Source organism: Crotalus tigris, unplaced genomic scaffold (assembly GCF_016545835.1).
Source record: "Crotalus tigris isolate CLP2741 ecotype Arizona unplaced genomic scaffold, ASM1654583v1 scf7180000020200.116860, whole genome shotgun sequence".
NCBI lineage: Eukaryota > Metazoa > Chordata > Lepidosauria > Squamata > Viperidae > Crotalus > Crotalus tigris.
Genome location: NW_024097901.1, coordinates 1 through 20,000, shown reverse-complemented (window position 1 = coordinate 20,000; position 20,000 = coordinate 1). Strand labels below are relative to the sequence as shown.

General features: G+C 42.6%; 1 protein-coding gene across 4 annotated transcripts in view; it reads right to left on the bottom strand.

The window, feature by feature from the left end:
* The window catches only part of LOC120318358 (GRIP1-associated protein 1-like), an 84,650-nt gene extending 64,971 nt beyond the window's left edge, over positions 1–19,679 (bottom strand). For 2 of the 4 annotated variants that reach the window (XR_005559470.1, XM_039365844.1), the window contains exons 1-9: positions 19,365–19,678; positions 17,475–17,631; positions 16,589–16,827; positions 14,616–14,663; positions 14,492–14,523; positions 14,172–14,219; positions 11,326–11,425; positions 10,276–10,353; positions 1,760–1,852 (exon numbers count right to left, since the gene is read on the bottom strand). Coding sequence is in view for 2 of the 4 variants with exons in the window: in XM_039365844.1 (XP_039221778.1) it covers positions 1,760–1,852; positions 10,276–10,353; positions 11,326–11,425; positions 14,172–14,219; positions 14,492–14,523; positions 14,616–14,663; positions 16,589–16,827; positions 17,475–17,631; positions 19,365–19,442 (873 nt within the window). In the remaining 2 variants the exon portion in view is untranslated. Of the gene's footprint in view, positions 1–1,759; positions 1,853–10,275; positions 10,354–11,325; positions 11,426–14,171; positions 14,220–14,491; positions 14,524–14,615; positions 14,664–16,588; positions 16,828–17,474; positions 17,632–19,364 lie in introns of all 4 variants that reach the window. The other 2 variants (XR_005559471.1, XM_039365845.1) reach the window with 2 other exon arrangements.
* Positions 19,680–20,000: the final 321 nt, after the last annotated feature.

Here is a 20,000-nt window from a genome sequence, read left to right as displayed (position 1 = left end):
GTGATAGACAGAGAAGAGACAGAGAGAGAAACAGAGAGACAGAGAGAGAGAAAGAGAGAGACAGAGACAGAGAAAAACAGTGAGAGAGAGAAAGAGAGACAGAGAGATAGAGATAGAGAGAGACAGAGAAAATGGGATACATAGAGATAGAGACAGAGAGACACAGAGAGAAAGACAGAGACACAGAGAGAGACAGAGACACACACAGAGAGAGAGACAGAGACACAGAGACATAGATAGAGACAGAGACAGAGAGAGAGACAGACAGACAGATAGACAGAGAAAGACAGAGAGAGAGAGACAGAGACAGATAGAGAGAGAGACAAAGAGAGAGAGACAGAGATAGACAGAGAAATACATAGAGAGAGACAGACAGAGAGACAGAGAGACAGACAGAGAGACAGAGACAGAGAGACAGAGACAGAGAAAAAGGGAGAGACAGAGATAGAGAGATAGAGACACAGAGAGACACAGAGAGAGACAGAAAGACAGACAGAGAGAGAGACAGAGACAGACAGACAGAGGGACATAGAGAAAGAGAGAGACAAAGAGACAGAGAGACATAGATAGAGACAGATACAGAGAGAGACAGAGAGAGTCAGAGACAGAGAGAGACAGACAGAAAGACAGAGATAGAGAGACAGAGAGAAGCAGAGAGAGAGAGAGAGATAGAAAGAGACAGACAGAGAGACAGACAAGAGGGATAGAGTGACAGACAGAGACAGAAAGACAGAGAGAGACACAGAGAGACAGACAGAGAGACAGAGAGAATTAGAGAGAGATAGAGAGACGGAGAGAGACAGAGACAGAGAGAAACCGAGAGACTGACAGAGAGAGACAGAGACAGAGAGATAGACAGAGAGACAGAGACAGAGAGAGTGAGAGACAGAGAGAGGGACAGAGAGACAGAGAGACAGAGAGAGAGAGAGAGAGGGAGGGAGAGGGAGAGAGAGTGAGTTATGATGCAATCTCAATCACTTTCTTCTAAAATGACACAGACATTTCACAGCAGGACAAAACAACTGACTGTAACAGAGCATTCTCCTGAAGAACTTAGATTCTTCTTGTTTTAGACAAGCCAAGAGCATGTGGAATTCCTGTTGTTTAAAGGCAGGAAAGAAGTAAAAATTGTAGGGTTAAGCTAGATTTTTTGTTTAAAAAAAAAAGCCAACTCTTCCATAGCCTAGAAAAAAGAAATCTGGGTCTCAAATCTGTCTACGACACAGTCCTGTCTAGTTTTACTGCTGCTTTCATTGCAACTGTTAGCCACTCAAAAAAGATGCATGTCCCTGGGCTTAAACAGCTACTCATCCTTGCTCAAGAGAAGTGCTCTGTTGTTGTGCACTGATGAAGTGAGGTTAATAAGTTCCTTGAACCAGAGTCAGTGTGGTATAGCAATTAAAATACCAGACCAGGCTTGGAGATCCTAACATTCAAATTCCCAGTTATCCATGAAGATTAGAAGATGGTTTGGTACCTGTCTATTCTTACCCTATCTAACTCAATAGGAAAGGTTGAAAATGCACGCACATATCTCATACACAGTATGCTGGATGAAGGGAGGAATGTAAATGCAATAAACAGGAATTCTTCACACACACACACACATTGCTGCTGGTCATTTAGCCTCGCTTATGCTGTAAATGTAATACACATACCCTCCTTGTAAAAATGCATAGTTACACCCTTTAATTTCATCATCCTCAATGCCACCTTCTCTGCCCTCCAACCACTTGGCTCACAAGATGGAACCTGGTACCTGTTCTAATGCTGCAAGGTTGGTTCTCAGAGCATCATTTTCAGACAGAATGGTCTCAACCTGTTCCTGGCTCTCCGCACTTTGGCACGCAACCTGAGAGCCCATAAAGGGCAGAATGGGCAACAGGAAGGAAGGAAGGAAGGAAGGAAGGAAGGAAGGAAGGAAGGAAGGAAGGAAGGAAGGAAGGAAGGAAGGAAGGAGAGGCAGAGGTGGGGGGAAGGGGAGAGCAAACGCGGTGGGGGGGGGGAAGGAGAAAATAAGGATTAAAAATAGAGCAAAACATGGAACTAGCAGTCTTGGACAAGGGTTGTGATTGGTTTTTATTTTGTTTTTAGAGAAAGCAAGCTTAGAAACCATTTTTTTTTAAAAAGGCACATCAATTGCTATGAAAATAAAGCAATTAACGAAATGAAGCACATTTCAGTTATCAGGACAAGACACAGTTATTAGAGACTCAACATAATCACCAAACCTGTTTGAGAAAAGAAGAAGGTTAAAACAAGGAAAGCAAATTAAGAGGAGGGAAAAGCCCTTGGGAAGATGGGAATCTAAGAGAAGAAATGGAACAATTAAATAGAAAGGAAGAGAGTATTTTCAGTGTTAAGTTCCTAATATTATGGTCTATTATGACGGTCTCCTGGGTAGAAACTCCCCACCTTCAAAAAAATAATTCCGCCAACAACTGACTTACTGTATACTATGAGTGAAGCAATGTGTGCAATCATTTCAGCTGTAAATTACTGCATTTGAAGGAAAAAGATTTCCAGAAAATATTCAGATAAACTGATGGGCCTGGGTTAGGCCCTTCCACTCATAAATCGATCCTCATTGTCTGTAATTTCCAAAGCAATGTTCAATTGCAGTGGGCCTGAATATTAAAGTATTGTACTATTAAATAAGGGGCTCTTAAGTCAGGCTTAGTCAGACCTACAAAGTATAAAGGGTAGTCAAGAGTGTGTAGTTGTGCTCAAGCCAAGAACAAAGTAGAACCAAGGGCTGTGACGGACAGGCAGATAATGTTAGGAGCTCTGTCAATTACATTTTGACACACAATGTCATTTTAAGTACATATTACATTCCTCTGGCATGACCTTTTTCTATATATTTTCTGCACATTTTTATTCTCCCAGGTATTCCACACGGCGACATCTTTTTCCAACCAACTTGCTAATAACCAGTGTGTTCCGCCATTAAGTACGCAAACCATAATCAAAGAAGCTAAATATGCTGACAGAGTTTTAACAGACTTGAAGGAAATCCCCAAATCCAATTCAAGAACCAGAGTGGAGTGGAATGTGGAAACTAGTCACATCCATATGTGTAATATGAGCCCGCCCATTTTAGATCATTACCCTATGTTTTGTCCCTAGTCCCCCAAAGTCTGTTTAAACACAACACTTGCTGTGCTACTAGGGAAACCGGGACACTTCCAGATGCTAATCTGATAGGTAGCCAGTCAAACCTATTTGGCTTATCTTATTAAGTTAGTTAGCAACAGACGGTAAGTGCCGCCTATACAAAGAAGCTGAAGAAACAGTGGACCACTTGGTAAGCTGTTGCAAGAATATTGCACAAACTGATTACAAGCACCGGCATGACAAAGTAGCAACAATGGTGCATTGGAAGATCTGCAAAAAATATCATTTGCCTGTAAGCAAAAACTGGTGGGATCATAAAATAGAGAAAGTCATAGAAAATGATAAAATTAAACTGCTCTGGGACTTCAGAATTCAAACAGACAAGCACCTGCAACATAACACCCCAGACTTAACAATTGTCGATAAGAAAGACAAAAAAGTCTGGATAGTGGACGTGGCAGTGCCTGGAGACAGCAGAATAGAAGAGAAAGAACTGGAGAAGATAACAAAATACAAAGACCTACAAATAGAAATAGAAAGACTGTGGCAAAAGCAAGCAAGGGTAGTACCAATAGTCATAGGCTCCTTGGGTGCAATCCCAAAACAACTGGAGCACCACTTGAACACCATTGGCATTGACAAATTCGCTATTAGTCAATTGCAAAAGGCGGCCTTACTAGGAACTGCTTCCATCCTGCGACGATATCTGTAATACCATCAAACATCCACATCTGCCTATCCCAGGTCCTGGGTAAGGACTCGATAGGTAGACAAAATGCCAAATCCAGTCTGAACATCTGGCTGACTGTGCGATGATCGATAATAATAATAATAATAATAATAAACTCCAATAGGGATTCCCAAAGAGACCAATGAGATAATTTTGCTTTAGAATTAGGGGAACTTTGAATAATCAAACTGGAAAAGATAATGGTGCTATAGTTTGAAGAATTATTTTCTGAAGAATAACTACAGATGAAATATCCAATTCATGGCTGCTATGTTTTTTTCCAGAAAAAAGCTTACCTGAAGAAATAATAGTTTAAAATGGACTATTGCTTACTTCACTTGAAATAGAACAGCACTTCCATCACAATGGCATAGAACACAAAACTGTGTCCAAGAGGAAATGGGTTAGGGAAAGAATAACCAAAGTCGTAAAATAAATTTTACAATAAACTATGATCCAATACCAAATTGGAAGAAGCCACAGCCAATCTAGGAAATCCCATCTGTCTATCAAAGCACACGGCTAAGAAGCTGTAAGGCCTCAAAAAAGCATCACTGGCAACATCTTACAAGTTTCCCATAGCAACTCATTGTGAGGATGAAGTTATGTGTAATTGTGCCCAGAGAAACAGCATAGACTCAAGCAACATTTGAATCTTTAAAAGGGAACCAAAGAATACGGCTTTCAAATAGAACTTGGATTATACTTGAAATCAGGAGTCAACCTTTGATCCCACAATCCAGGGGCACACTGCATTTTGGTGGTACATTAGGGGTGGGTGGGCTGGAGGTCATCCCCTTCCTACATATACACATAGATATAATTTTTATTAAGAATGTTTACTAGAATAGTAAAATCTAATACAATATAAACCAGGGGTAGGCAAGCTTGGCTCTTTTATGACTCGTGGACTTCAACTCCCAGAATTCCTGCTTTAAGCTGAGAAAGTGGGCTTTCAGTACTGTGGACTTGGATGAATTATCTGAAATCCAAGGCAATTCAGTTATATTATGTGATGGGAAATAAAATATTTAGAGTATGCAAAGTATATCCAAGCCTATCTCAAGATAACAGCTGGCTTCAAATGAGGGTGTTAAGGGTGTATTTTGCTCCATTTTCTAACTTTGGCATTGCTGAAGACACAGGAGGCAGAAAACTGATAGTTCTGAACAAGTCACCAACTGATCCTGCAACAGAGAATATAGAAATCCAAATACATGTGAAAGATAAGCAGCCATCCGAAGAATTAAAACATTTCATTTTTGAAATTTTAGTTGAACGTTGCAATCCTATTTCTAGCTACAAAAACAGGTAACAATAGCAACACTCTTAGGAATGTCCATATCTCCTGCTTAAAATAAAACTGATGAACTCTTGACATGTGACAATCCTTTGGAGCTACATAGTCCATTCATCAGAGAAGAATTACCCTTCAGAAAAAAGACTTGCAACTAGGTCTTTGTTGATCAAATACTGTAAATCAAAAATCAATGGAAGCCAAGTGAGTCACTTTTATAGTAAGGAATTAGCCTGAAGCATTGCCCAAGAAAGGTTGGGGAGAGGAAGATCAAAGGGAGAATAACATACAACAGTAACAGCTCAAGGAGAAATTGAGTGGTATAAAGCAGTGGTGGTGAACCTATGGTACATGTGCCAGAGGTGGCACTCAGACCCCTCTCTGTTGGCACGTGTACCACCGCCGCCAACAGCAGGTCCATCAGGCTGCCACCGCCACCCAGAGCAGGAGCCCCACCCAGCACAAAGGAGGCGAAGCGGCCAACTAGCAAGCTCGAATAGAGGTGATAGAAGTCACCAACCATTGTCAATTGGTTGACTGAAAGAAAAGGGAGGGGAAGCATGCGCGCTACAAATAGTGATACTCACTAGCCCTGCCCCATTCTTGCATGGTGCAGCACCTTGTATCTGCACCCCGCGGCGTAGTGGTGGCCATTTTTGCACCTTGCAGCACAGTGGCCCATTTTTGCACCCCCAGTTTTTGTGTGCCAGAGGCGGCACTCAGAGGCGCCTCCTTGCCCCCCCCCCCCGATGCTGATGCGGCCCTGGCACTTTGCGATAAATAAGTGGGTTTTGGGTTGCTGTTTGGGCACTCGGTCTCTAAAAGGTTCGCCATCACTGGCATAAAGGAAAGGAAAATAAAGAAATCTTAAGTCTATTTCATACTAAACAGCATCTGAATTTAACGAGTGTTCTGAACTGTATATTTTCAGAAAGAACTTATCTAGTATATATTTATATATACTGTTACCTAGAAAATTCTAAGTTTTACATCATCTGCTCCTTGGATGAAATTAAGCCTAAGGTAGCAAGTTATGCAGAAGAAATGAAGATTCCGATACAATATTCTCAAAATAGCATGGCCCCCAAATCAACAGGTAAAACATATTGAATATTCTCTCTGGAGAGACTTACAATGTGAATTTGGTATATAAAGTTAATACCAACAAGGAGAACATACCCGAGAGAAAATGTGCATCAAAGTTCCCTTAAAAATACATAGATGGTTTTGCATACATTTCCCCTCCCTCCTCCCCCCCCCCCTCTCTCTCTCTCTCTCTCTCTCTCTCTCTCTCTCTCTCTCCTCTCGTCTCTTTCCATTCTTCTATGTGGGCAAAGCCTGATTGATGCAGTGGCGTTTTCCAATGCCTCCTTTTTCAAAAGATTTAAGCCAATTGGACTGATTTAATTGTTTTTATTTGCCATGGGTTGAGAATGGAGAAAATCGGAATTTAATTCTTCTCCACAACCTTGATATAAAAAAACACTTCTTCCCCTACCAGCATAACTCAAAACCTGAAATTACTTTCCTTTTGTCATTCAGAGCCACCAAGAATGACCCCATTTAGAAATAAAAAGAGATATGAATGTAGAAACTTGCACCATAAAAGAATTAAGATCACTGAATGAAAGTTATTCCCATATGCATCGTATTGTTTTATTAAAAGGGAAGGGTATCAGCAGTACTCTCCAGATTATTTGAACTCTTTCCCATCACTACCACCATGGCCAAAAATCTTCAACTCAGTATTACAATAAATCTGGGTTTTCCACGCTTTCAACTCTTTATACTGGAATTAGTTTCTTCATTTGGAGACTTTCAGGAGCAACTCAGATAGCATTGGCAGAATATATATACAGCATGCAGAACCTACATATGTGTCAATGCTCTGGTTTAAATTCTAGGGAGCTGCGATCTGTTCAGATAACAATTCTCATTAACGGCTATTTTAGCTTCACATTTCTTCTTAAATACTTAACAGCATTATAGATTTTCCCCATCTTTTGCAGCCTGTAGGATGGTTCGCAGCTCAGCTCTGCTACTGATTGTGCAATAATGGATTTGTCAGATTTGTATGCTGTTGAATCAATTCAGCAGCATACAAATATGATGTCCATTCTCACATCAATTTACATAAGATCGTTGATTAAAATTTCTATGCTAAACAATGTAATTAAAATATCCATAGTAAAATGTCCATGGTAACACATTCAATGGTAAACAAAATAAAGAACATTGCAAAAGATAAAATAGACACTGGCTGATTATAATCTCATTGCCATGTATAAACTCAATATCACAATGTATGACTAAAACTACACATAAAATTTATATTCAGTCAATGCACATACAAGACAATCATCATCCACAAAGGCCCTTCAGTTCTGATTCTCTTATAAGGAGCATCCTAGGAACACAATGCAGGGGGACAATCTTTGTGTTGGGAGGACAATACGTGAACTTGGGTTCATAGCAGATAACTGCCTTCTATAACTTTCTGACACTTTAGCAGATTAGCACAATTTCACATTTACATATGCTTATGACTAAATAAGACATCATTCAAAGGAAGAGAGGATAGCTAAGAGGAATTCATTCAATAAAGCAACACGTGGCCTTGTCTGAAATTGCATCATTTTCAGCATGGAGCAAATGAATGATATAAACCCATTGGATACAGTGTCTGTCTCCCCACTGACACTAGAGATGTATTCACAGGGCAGTGATACAACAGCTTCCTTGGGGTGGGGAGGGGGTGCTTTAGTTTTATAGCAAGTTTCCATTACTTATATTTAATGCTTTTGGAGTATTAGCTCAACAACTGCCACTAGTAGTGTTCATATTTTAAGTCCCAGGTTTCTCATTTTTTTAGCTGTTGACTTCCATACCTAGAGAAACATTACAATGCAATTTCATATCAACCTCAATAGGTTTTATTAGGTTCAGTTGGATTTACTGCCAAGGAAGTATCTCAGGAAAGGTAACCCCATCCCCACTAGCAAATTCAGATTTCTTTTATAAAGTACCAAGGAGAATGCGTGTTCTGCATTCAGAAATATACTTGGGAAAGACAGACTGAGATAAAATCATACTGGGTCAACGTAATTCACACGCCCACACATAGAGTATGGCAAGAATAGGAACAGAATGCCAACATGCAACTTACTGAATTAAATGGAAAGGAGAGCAGGCAAATTACTTTATGGAAAGTAAGATCAGTGCCAAAAAACCTCAGATGAATCTCTACTGAAGTAACTCAGTGAACGAGCAGAGGCAGGTTGTATCAATCCTACAGCTAGCCAACCCATTTGCCAGTCAGCCATCTGGCTTGCTTTATTTATTTATTACCCACGTCTTTATATGTGACTTATGACCACATGTCTTAAGAGTACACAATCTAAAAACAGCCACAAGATAATACATAATAGGAACATAATATAACATGAAATCACTATGGTGATTTTGAATGCCAACAGGCAGGACCCCCCCCCCCAATCTTCTGTGGGATGAGCATCATTCTCTCTCTGCTTCACACAGATTCTACCTCAGTGGTTCTCAACCTTTTTAATGCCGTGACCCCCAACCGGTCGTAAGTCGAGGATTACTAAACCAGTCGTAAGTCGAGGACTACTCAACTGGTGCAGCACCGTTTGCAGAATGGGACTTTTGACGGGCTCAGCAGGGCAGAGACAGCCTGGACAATTCCTATTGGCTTTTGAAAGCCAATAGAATTAGATTTTATTCAAGAGAGTCTATTCTATTGGCTTTCAAAAGCCAATAGAATAAAAGGGAGTAGCACAGGTAAGGAAAAGGGGGAAAAAATGGCGGACTGCGTTGTTTGGCGACCCCCGTGAAATGGTCGTTCGACCCCAAATGGGGACCCGACCCACAGGTTGAGAACCACTGGTCTACCTGGAGGAAAAGAGCCCAGAGGTAGCAAGAGTTCAATTGTATAGAGCTCATATGTAATCACCAGCACTCTGAATTGGGCCAGAGGCCAACAGCAACCAGCTCCCATAAAATAGGGGTTATTCTGCTGAACTGGCTAGTACTAGATCGCAAGAAAACAGCTGTATTTGATGCCAGCTGCACTTCGGAATCACTTTCAAGGGCAGCCCTATGTAAAGTAAATGAGTGAAGTCTAGCTGAGAGTTAAGGCACTGTCTTTAGTACCTCCTGATCCAGCTGGTGTTATCTGCCAGAGCTGGTCAAAAGGCCTCCTTGTTTACATTTCAGGCTTCACTAAGATAATTCATTCTAAATGTTTCAGATTCCTATTAGCCTCAATCACTTGGCCAATGATCAGGGATGATTAATAATTGGGGAAGTGCAGTTCAACCATCTACAGGACTTCGGGCTGACCTATGTCACAGTATCACAGGAGAAAACTACAAAACATAATAGCAAGCACAGATTATTATTTTTTACTTCAAAAGGTCACGCATCTCCAGCTTTTATGATTTGAAGAATACTTTACCATTAGAAAAACGAATCTTTGTCCATCCCTACAAAAGCAAAATCAGAATTCCACATTTTCTACAGCTCCTAACGTCAATGTTCTCAAATGACATAATTAACACAAGCCATATAATTCTGCTTCTTTGGTGGCAAATAGGAATCACAGGGGTAGGCAACCTTGGCTCTTTTATGACTCGTGGACTTCAACTCCCAGAATTCCTGAGCCAGCCATGCTGAGGGGAAAGGGAGAGGTTCCAAGCTGAGCCATGCTGGCTCAGGAATTCTGGGAGTTGAAGTCCACAAGTCGTAAAAGAGCCAAGATTGCCTACCACTGCACTATAATAAATAAACTTTGAAACCATATAGCTCTGGCAAAAACTAGAATCTATTCAGGGAGCTCTCTGGGTATCTGTTACTTCTATAAGGCAATATACATTTTATCATCTTACTTCAAGAACAGGCATAAGTGTATATGCCTATGCCTTTCATACGCCATTAGTTCCAGCACCCCAATACGGCTTGAGACTGATGGGAGCTATAAGACCAACCTCCCGAAGGGGAAACAGAGATTCAATCCTCTGCACAGGCCTACAATATCAGAAAGTAAACATCTCACCAAAATTATAGTTTGAGGCAGATCAGAGGAGGTCAGGCAAGTAGAAAGGTTGCTCACCTGGTCCTGCAGAGTCTGAAGGGCCAATTCATTTTCTTTTTGACAACTCTGCAATTGGTCCTTTAATTCCAAGAAGCCCTGAGAAAGAAGGAAAAAATTTACCAAACAGAATGTTAATGGAGGATTTCACTGTTGCATTAAATTCCACTAGGATCACACCTTAGATCAGGCATGTCAAACTGTCGGCCCACAGGCCGGATGCGTCACCCTAAAACTGCGCCCACCCCATTGCCGGCAATGGGGGAAAAGTCGCGATATGTCGTGTGATGTCACATGACGTCGCGTGTTTGACATGCCTGCCCTCGATGGAGGCAACCACGCCCATAAAAATTATCAGGTGGAATCAATAAACCTCAGGACCATTAAAAAGATAGAAGCATAGATTCTTCCCTTTCTTAGGGAAAACGGAGGTGGGGGGGAGGAAATCCTATTTTCTAGAGCAGGAAACAAATGGCCTATTATTGTTAGCTATATTTATGCTTTATTTGCTTTACAAGTCTATGGCATTTCCTCCAAGGAATTGCGGGAACTGTATTTCCATGCGATAGTAGAAATTTATCTGGTGAGTGGGACAACCTATATGTATGATTTATAAACCAGCAAACAACCCTAGCTCTGTCATCTTTCTCATACTTCTCAAGCTTCATTGGGGAAAACTGTGGCAGTTAAGCCCCAAAAAGACAATCATGCTTTAGATCAGCAACCTTAAGACGTGTGGTCTTGCTGGCTGAGGAAGTCTGGGAGTTGAAGTCCACACATCTTAACATTGCTGAGGTTCAGAAACACTGTTTTAGACACTGAAAGGCCAAAAATTATTCTCAATGTACAGGTTAGAGAACCAAAGCTGAAAAGAATTGGGCAAGAACACAGCTAGGCTTTTGCATCAAGACCTCTCAAATGATACAACTAAACACTTTCGATCAAGAGGTTTCCTTGCTGATGGAGCCAAGCTCCTGGACACACTTTCTAAATCTGACGAATCAGGTCTCTTTAGCCGTGCCTTAAATGTAACTCAGATTGAACTACAGGAGAAGGAAAAATGCCTTTTACCTGGTTTGTGGTCTGGAGCTCCTGCTGCAGCTTCTGATTACGAACTTGCAGAGATTTGAGCTCCTCTTCCTTCCGCTGTTGGATCTCCTCAATTTTGGTCCTGAATAGGGGAAGAGAAAATTTGTTTGCAGAGGAGAGGGAAGTCAGGGACCTTGCTTTCTTCTCCTTAAGCTGCTCTGTTGCCTTTGGGTAATTCTGCTGGCTGTTTCAATCTCCTCTCTCACCTCCCTACTTTTGGAGGAAATGCCTTTTTCATTCCCATCTCATCCACTCATCCCTGTTTCTAGCTTTTTTAATGTTATTATTATTATTATCGATCATCGCACAGTCAGCCAGATGTTCAGACTGGATTTGGCTATTATGGATCATTGCACAGTCAGCCAGATGTTCAGACTGGATTTGGCATTTTGTCTACCTATCGAGTCCTTACCCAGGACCTGGGATAGGCAGATGTGGATGTTTGATGGTATTACAGTATCGTCGCAGGATGGAAGCAGTTCCTAATAAGGCCGCCTTTTGCAATTGACTAATAGCGAATTTGTCAATGCCAATGGTGTTCCAGTGGTGCTCCAGTTGTTTTGGGATTGCACCCAAGGAGCCTATGACTATTGGTACTACCCTTGCTTGCTTTTGCCAGTCTTTCTATTTCTATTTGTAGGTCTTTGTATTTTGTTATCTTCTCCAGTTCTTTCTCTTCTATTCTGCTATCTCCAGGCACTGCCACGTCCACTATCCAGACTTTTTTGTTTTTCTTATCGACAATTGTTAAGTCTGTGGTGTTATGTTGCAGGTGCTTGTCTGTTTGAATTCTGAAGTCCCAGAGCAGTTTAATTTTATCATTTTCTATGACTTTCTCTATTTTATGATCCCACCAGTTTTTGCTTACAGGCAAATGATAGTTTTTGCTTACAGGCAAATGATATTATAAATCGGCGTTGATCTGCTAGTCTCTGTTCTGTTATTTCTGATTCTGGATGTTGTTCTTTCCAGAACTGGTGCATTCGTTTTAGATATCCTCGTCTTGTTGGACTTGATCTGTAGTAACAGATCATTATTTCTTTATTTTCCATCACTGTGTATCTGCGACGGGTAAACATCTTTTCTTCCAGTAGTTCTGCAGCTGCTGGCCCTGGTTGCTCAGCCAACAGTCCTGAGTCCTGTAACCCATTTTTCACCAGATATCCAGGAACTCCAATATCTAGCGCGGACCTTGTTAACCCGGGCGACATCCGAGCCGGTATGGCATTCTGAAATTTACGTCTCACCAGATTTTGTATGGGAGAGACACTCTTTGTCTGACTCCTCTGATGAGACCTGTCCAGTATGGTTGAACCTCTGGCATAGCTCTCATCTTCCTCAGAGTACACAAGCCCCACAACCACGTCAAGGTAGTGCCTCACTGGGGGGGCTATTATTATTATTATTATTATTATTATTATTTATAGGATTTTTAGAGGGTTTTTAAAGAGTTTTTTAGAGTATTAATCTTGTGAACTCTAAAACTTCCTCCTTCCGTTATGTATTCAAGATGGACAGTGATTAATATTTATATGTTACTTATATGTAAGGGTGTAAGTCTATACATTTGTTGTATATAGTATGTTTAAATGTGTGTTATGTATGTGTAAACTTTGAGAGCAAGCAACTAAATTTCATTTTTAATGTGTGTCATTATGCCCACAGTAAAAAAAAAATGACAATAAAGGTTATCTATTTCTATCTGTTTTATTGCTTGTTTTCCCAGGAATATGCTCCTTTCCACACTTTTTCCTCAGCACCCACCACTGCAGCAGGTTTTTCATCAAAGCACTTTTAACACCATTACTGCCCAGTGCTCCAGCCCCATATCCAGTTTCATTTTCAGTTAAAACCTGCACCCAGCTGAGGCAAATTCCAGTCAAGAAAAGAAGCAAGACCCTCCAGTTTTCAGCTATGCTCAACTCTGGGGACTTTCATGGATACATCCAGGCTTTCTAAGCAGTGTAACGAAAGTGGTTTGCCACTGCCTTCTTCTAGAGTATCCAATTAATTCAACGTTGAAATCTGGCCAACAGCTCTGAGCCTCCCAGATGGTCCCCCATCCAAGCAGTAATTAAAATTAAGTTTGCATAGTACTCAAGACCAGCCAAGGTTAGCTAAGAGGTACAACACTGGATCTAAATTATGCACATGTGTCTAATCTACTCTGTATCAGGGTCTGCTTTACACAGATCATTTGTTTTTGCTAAACAGGGGAGAGATAGACCGGCACTCTTGAGCTTAGAGGCCCTGCCTCACCTACCCACATGGTATAACATTGCTTTGTTCAGCTACAGTGTAATCTGCTATTTTATTATCTAATTTGTTATATCATTATAATATCTGAAAGCCGTACTGCACAGCTTAAATAAACGCAATGAAAATGGGTCCAGGGATCATTCAAGAGGCTGGGAAGAAGGGGAAGAGTCCCAAGGCTTTCTGCTTACTTAACCGGGCCCACTTCAGACCAGTCAGGCATGAGTGCAATTCATTCCACGCCATCAACAGACCAGTCAGGCATGAGTGCAATTCATTCCACGCCATCAACAGGCTTGCGCAGCGGATTCCCACAGGGATCACCTTGCCAGACTTTTATGTAATGCTTTCACGCAGCGGTGATTTTCTGATGATCTGGATTGTAATACTGGCAGTGGATTTCTCCATCTTCCTCCTTCCACCCACCCCCTTTCTCCCAAAACCCCGGCTTCAAATGTCCTTTGCAAAGCTCTGCTCCAACCAACCACCCGGTGCTTCTCAAACAGGCTTAGGTGAAGAGTGCACTGTTGCGCTGGCGCAGAGGGCAAAATTCCAGATTGCCCAGCCCCTACCTGCTGTCATTGTAGAGAGCTTCTTTTTCTGTCTGAAGCCGCACAAAGCTAAAAGAGGACGAGACACCAAGATAGGGAGAAATTAAAACACAGAATGCAAGAGAGACTAAAGCTGATTCCCAAGGGAAATCCCCCCCCCCGCAGAACATATTAACATTCTCTCCGCAGTGGAGGAAGGAGCATTCATTCAGACTTCTTGAGACGAGGGCAAACTTTCGCTTGTAACAGGAACAGCAATCAAGCAGGTAGGAGCCTGGCTAGCTAACAAGGAGTAAATCCCATTCCTTAGCCTGAGCAAGCTCCCCACCTCCAAAACATACCTCTCTTGCTTCTTCTTAAGCTTCTCCACAAACTGCATAAGAGAGAAAAGGCTGTAAGTTCTCACCAGCAATCCTCGCCCTCCCAAAAATGTGACCAGCCATACAAAACTCTCTCCCCTCTTACCTTGGAGAGCTCTTGCTGCAGGCGGGAGGTCTCCGTTGTCTTGGATGCCTACAGGAGGGGAAGGAGAGGCAAACACAGTGACCTGTCTCAAGCATTCAGAGTCTTTCACTCATCTGGCGATTGTTTTGAACAACTCCGCCAGGTGGTTCTATAAGACAACGACCATATCAGGGCAGTGGTGAGACAAGGAAGAGGCACCGTCTAAATTTTCTAGTTTAAAAAGCAGCATACTGAGGATCATTTACTTTATCCTATCCAACCAAAAGGTCCCCATTCCCTCTTCTGGGAAGAAAAAATAAAAATAAAGGCCTGCATTTGGAAACAAAGGACCGATCGCTATGATCCGGATCCTCTCCTGCTTTCAAGTCTCTGTATTATTCTTTGCTGAAACATTCCCTGCCATGCTAACAACACTGGCCATTTCGCTATTAACAGTTATATTAGATCAGCGCACTTCTAATTGAATATAATTTAGTTATGTTGGTAGAAAATGCATATGACTGCTTATCTTACACATGTTATAAACATGGACAGCTCACGGCAACGTTCCATAAAAAACAGATAAATATAAATCCACAGACCTGCTTCCCCCCCCAAAAAAACTCATCACCTATCCTGTCACAGTACTGTAATATCCCACAATGTCTAGATCTACTGGTTTCAGTAGCACTCTAGCCCAGTGCTGAGTGAAGAGCCAGGTCTTCACGGTCCTCCAGAAAGCTAATGATTTGGGGCCTTCCGTATCTCAGGGAAAAGGATGCTCCAAAAGGCCATGACAGCCACAAAAGAGAAGTGCTTCCAAGATCCCTCCAGAGGGCAACATTTGAAGGAAAAGATCTGGGTGTGCCCACCTTATTTGTCCTACAAATAACCTGGCCCTGTGCCATTAGGTCTTTAAACATGATAACCAGCACCCTGAATTGTATCTGGAAGCCAATGAAACTCATATAGCAGCAGCATTGACATGGGTGAATTGCAAGCTCCCGTGCATGAGGCACGGCTGCATGATGAACCAAGTACAGCTTCTGGATGATCTTCAAGGGCAGCCCCAGATTCCACATTAGAGGAATGGGATGAGATGGGATGGGATGGGATGGAATAGAATGGGAATAGGAATAGGAATAGGAGTAGAGTAGGATAGAGTAGAGTAGAGTAGAGTAGAGTAGAACAGAACAGAATAGGAATGTTGAATAGAATAGAATAGAAATCTTTATTGTCATTGTGTAACTCACAACAAAATTAAGTGAATTAAATTAAATTAAATTAAATTAAATTAATCCAAGTGAGAAGTGATTTCACATGCAAATCCAGTTACTATAAGCCACGGCAATTGGGCGACAAATGCTTCTGAGCCAAGGTGGTGCAGTGGTTAGGATGCAATACTGCAGGCTACTTCTGCTGACTACCAGCTGCCAGCAGTTTGACAATTCAAGTCTCATCAGCTCAAGGTTGACTCAGCCTTCCAAGGTTGGTAAAATGCCCAGATTGTTGTGGGCAATATGCTGACTCTGTAAAATGGCTTAAGAGAGGGCTGCAAAGCACTGTGAAGCAGTATATTAGTCTACGTGCTATTGCTATTCTTTGGTACTTGGAAGATAGGGCAGGGATGGAAATGGACAAATGCAATCTGGAGCAAGGCTCCTATGGTCCATCGAGATGCCATTGAACTGCCAGTCACAGGAACCCCAACCAACATAGCCTGTGGTGAGAAATGCTGAGAGTGGACAACGTTTGACCACATCCCATCCTTAATCTATGGCATGGGATGTCTTCTGCTATCCTGAAGATCAATGCTGAGGTCAGAATGTTCTGCTTTCTTCCATCTCCTGCTTTCTTTGAAATTGTTCTATTTTATGTGTGATGAGAAATGACTTCTTGCTCCCTACAAACTACTTCCCAATAGCTGCAGCCTCCAGCTGAGGCAGAAATCAACGCTTGGCAAAGGGGAGCAAATATCAGGGAGTCCTTCTTACCTCGAGACTCTGCAGCTGCTCCTTCAGCAATATTTTTTCCTCCCTCTCGGTCTGCAGTTTCAGTTCCACCTCTGAGAGAAGCTGCTGGGAAATGGCACTGCTACTGTCGCTGTCAAATGCCGGCTGTTCTGAAGTCGTCTCTGGCATAGCGGGACAAGAATCCGGAGAACCATCACCTTTCCCGCCACCTCGGTTTTCTGCTTGCCGGGCCACTTCTTTCTCATAGCGCTCCTGTAAAGCTGCAGAACAAGGATCATCCATTCTGAGCAGACCACAGATTCCTTCTTCTGTATCCCTTTTAAATCTGTCTTTTTCAAAACCGGGCAACTTTTAAGATGTACGGAGCACAATTCTAGATGGCTGGAAAATTTAAGGCGTGAAATCCACACGTCTTAAAAGTTGCCAAGTTTGGAAAAATACTGGTATAAAATCAAGGATGGGCGCTTTCAGACCCAGGGACCAACTTTGCCTCCCAAACTCCTTTCCCAGTCTGGAAAATCCCTCTCTCTTAAAAATCTGCTGATGAAATCCTGTGAAAAAGCGCCCAGTAATAGTCATATGATATTTAGTAGCCTTTCATCAAAATTAGAAGTACAATGGTACGTATATAATAGCCAAGTTTCCAATATGCTTATTACAGTGATTTTGTTTTTTAAAAAAAATCTAGAAGGGAGATAACTTTTTCTCCTATAATACTGCAACCTTTGCAGACAACCTTCCCCATTGTGCTGTATGGACTTCAACGCCCAGAAGTCTCAGCAATGGCCATATTTGGGGAAGGCTGCTGTAAAGTGCTCCACTTGGCCAATCTTCCCCCTGTCCAATTCCTTGGACTTTCCAAACTTCAATTTAAGCCCCCACAATTGTATGCCAGTAAGAAAGCTACCTGCCATGTTCTTCTGCAGGGCAGAATTCTCTGCCTGTAGCCTTAACAGCTCGCCATCCACGGAGCTGGCTGGGAACGACCCTTCACCGGCTACTGCTGTCTTCCCTTCCCGAAGAATCTGATTATCCTTCTCCAACTGCTCAAGCTGCGAGCACAGCTGCATTTGAAAGACCAAAGGACGGGATTTCAGCAAGTAATACATTTCCCAGGACACTGAACAAAAAGCGCAGATGATCCACCTGGGGTGAAATTGGTCTGCAGCTGATCCCAGATCTTCAGGGCAAGAAAAAGCACTTGTTATTCCAGTTCCCCAAAATAAGTCCCAAGAGAGTGCTCTAAAGCAGGGGTCTCCCCCAACCCCCACTACTGGGCTGTGGCCTGTCTGAAACTGGGCCGTGTGAGCGATGGGCAAGCGTGCGCGTGTGAAGTTCCACTCATGCAAGTGATGGGCACTTGAGCAGAGGGTACTTGCACTCATGCACAAAGCTCCACTCGCACAAGTGGAGGGCGCTTGTGCACGAAGCTTCATTCGTGCAAATGGAGCTTTGTGCACAAGCACTCGCCGCTTGAGCAAGTGGAGCTTCACAAACGAGCACAAGCAGCCTCTGCTCATGTGCCCTCTGCTCGCCCAAGCGGAGCTTCATATGCCAGGACAAGTGCCTGTCGCTTCCAGAAGTGGAGATTTGTGTGCAAGGGCAAGCATCCTCCACTCACGCCTGAAGCTCCATTTGCGTGAGTGGAGGGCATTCGCGCCCGCCACTTGCACCCATGGAGCTGTGTACACGCACGTGTGGGTACCATTCACGCATCCCCTGTGCCGGGGCCCAGCCACCAAGTGGAACCGCTGCTCTAAAGCACTGACTATAAAGGATGTAGTGATCTTTCCCTTCTTCAATGGCTTTGGTTTAATGAACTAGGAGTAATCTAATAAATACACCAAATGCACGGAAAGCTTTCACCCCCTACCGATTAGCCTGCACTTTTCCAAACTCAGTAAGCATGCAAACAACAGATGCTAAGAAAAGCTTCCCACTCAGAATGCTTTTTTAATACCACACAAATGACTCAAACACCATACTGTGAGAATGGAAGGAAAAAGAAAAAAACATTTGCAGCAATTGGGCTTGCCAATCTGACAGTCAAACTAGGGTGAAAGACAAGGAAAAAATTCTTCATGCGTGCATGAAGAAGTTTGTTTGGGGAGCTGAAGGCTGGGTTTTGTCCTACCCACATTTTATATTTGGTATCTGTTTTGGGCCAGCAGTAGTAACAAACAGAATAAAAGATTAGAAAAGATAAAATGAATCACCGAGACGAAGAATCTCTCCGGCCTGAGCTGAAGATGTTGGATTAAAAGTATTAAATTATATATGTAGATAAATATTTTGTCCAAGATTTTAGATTCAGTGCGCAAAATATGTTTTGAAGGACACAGGGGAGTGAACCTAGCGCCTGTCTGCAACACCTTCACAAGGTCTTTTCTCAGAACCGATCCTGAGAAAGAGAACAGCTGCTTTAAGGGGCTTGAGACAAGCCTGCATACCTGTGCCTTCCCATGTACTGTTTGGAGACTGAGTCTGAAGCACTGCACAGGCCTAATTCATTCCGTTCTGACTTTGAGTGGAGTTCCTGCACTTTCATAACTTACATTTTGTAAGATCTGATTGTTTTCAAACTGAAGCTGGATAGACATTTGTTAAGAAACTAGACTTTGAGTTTCTGCACTTGCCAGATGGCTGAATGCGCCTGCCTAAATGGCTCCTTCCGACCCTATGGTTCTAGAATTCTATCTCAGAATTCTGCATGGTTAACCTGCAGTGCTATTTTGTGTCACACAGCACCCCCTGGCACGACCCTGGTGGCACTGCAAAAGGAATAACAGTCCAGTACCTTGGAGAGCTCCTGCATGAGAGTGCTATTTTGCAGCCTGAAGTCATCCTCTTGGCTATGCAGTTTTCCCTGAAGCATTTCATTTTCACTAAGCAGTGCATCCACTTCCTACAAAGTCAATAAAGTTGCATGAGATCCCACACACATAATCATGGTAAGGTTCACTTCCTTCCACTAGATGGCAGGTCCAAATCGTCAAGCAGATTGCGCTTCCTTTGCCAATCTCCTAACAATATTAGGAAATGTTCTCACCTACTACCTTCCTGTATTTTTTATTTTCCCTACTCAAATTCTAGATGGTCCATCTTATGCCAAGTGGCCCTTAATTCATGATGGAATGCCAGCAGTTATGCAGTGAGTAGCAGAGAAATTGGTGGCAGGATGTATCCAAGAGGAAGAATAGGTGAAAGAGATATGGAAATCATCTAGCCCAGAGGTCCCCAACCCCTGGGCCGCGGCCCACTCCGGGGCTGTGGCCTATTTGCAACCAGGCCGTGTGAGTGGCAGGGCTGGCAAGCATGTATGTGTGACTTGCGCAAGTGGCGGGCCACTACACTTGCACACGTGTGTGCAGCTCAACTTGCACAAGTCAAGCTATATGCACACGTACGTGCATGCTGGTCCGCTCCTCGCATG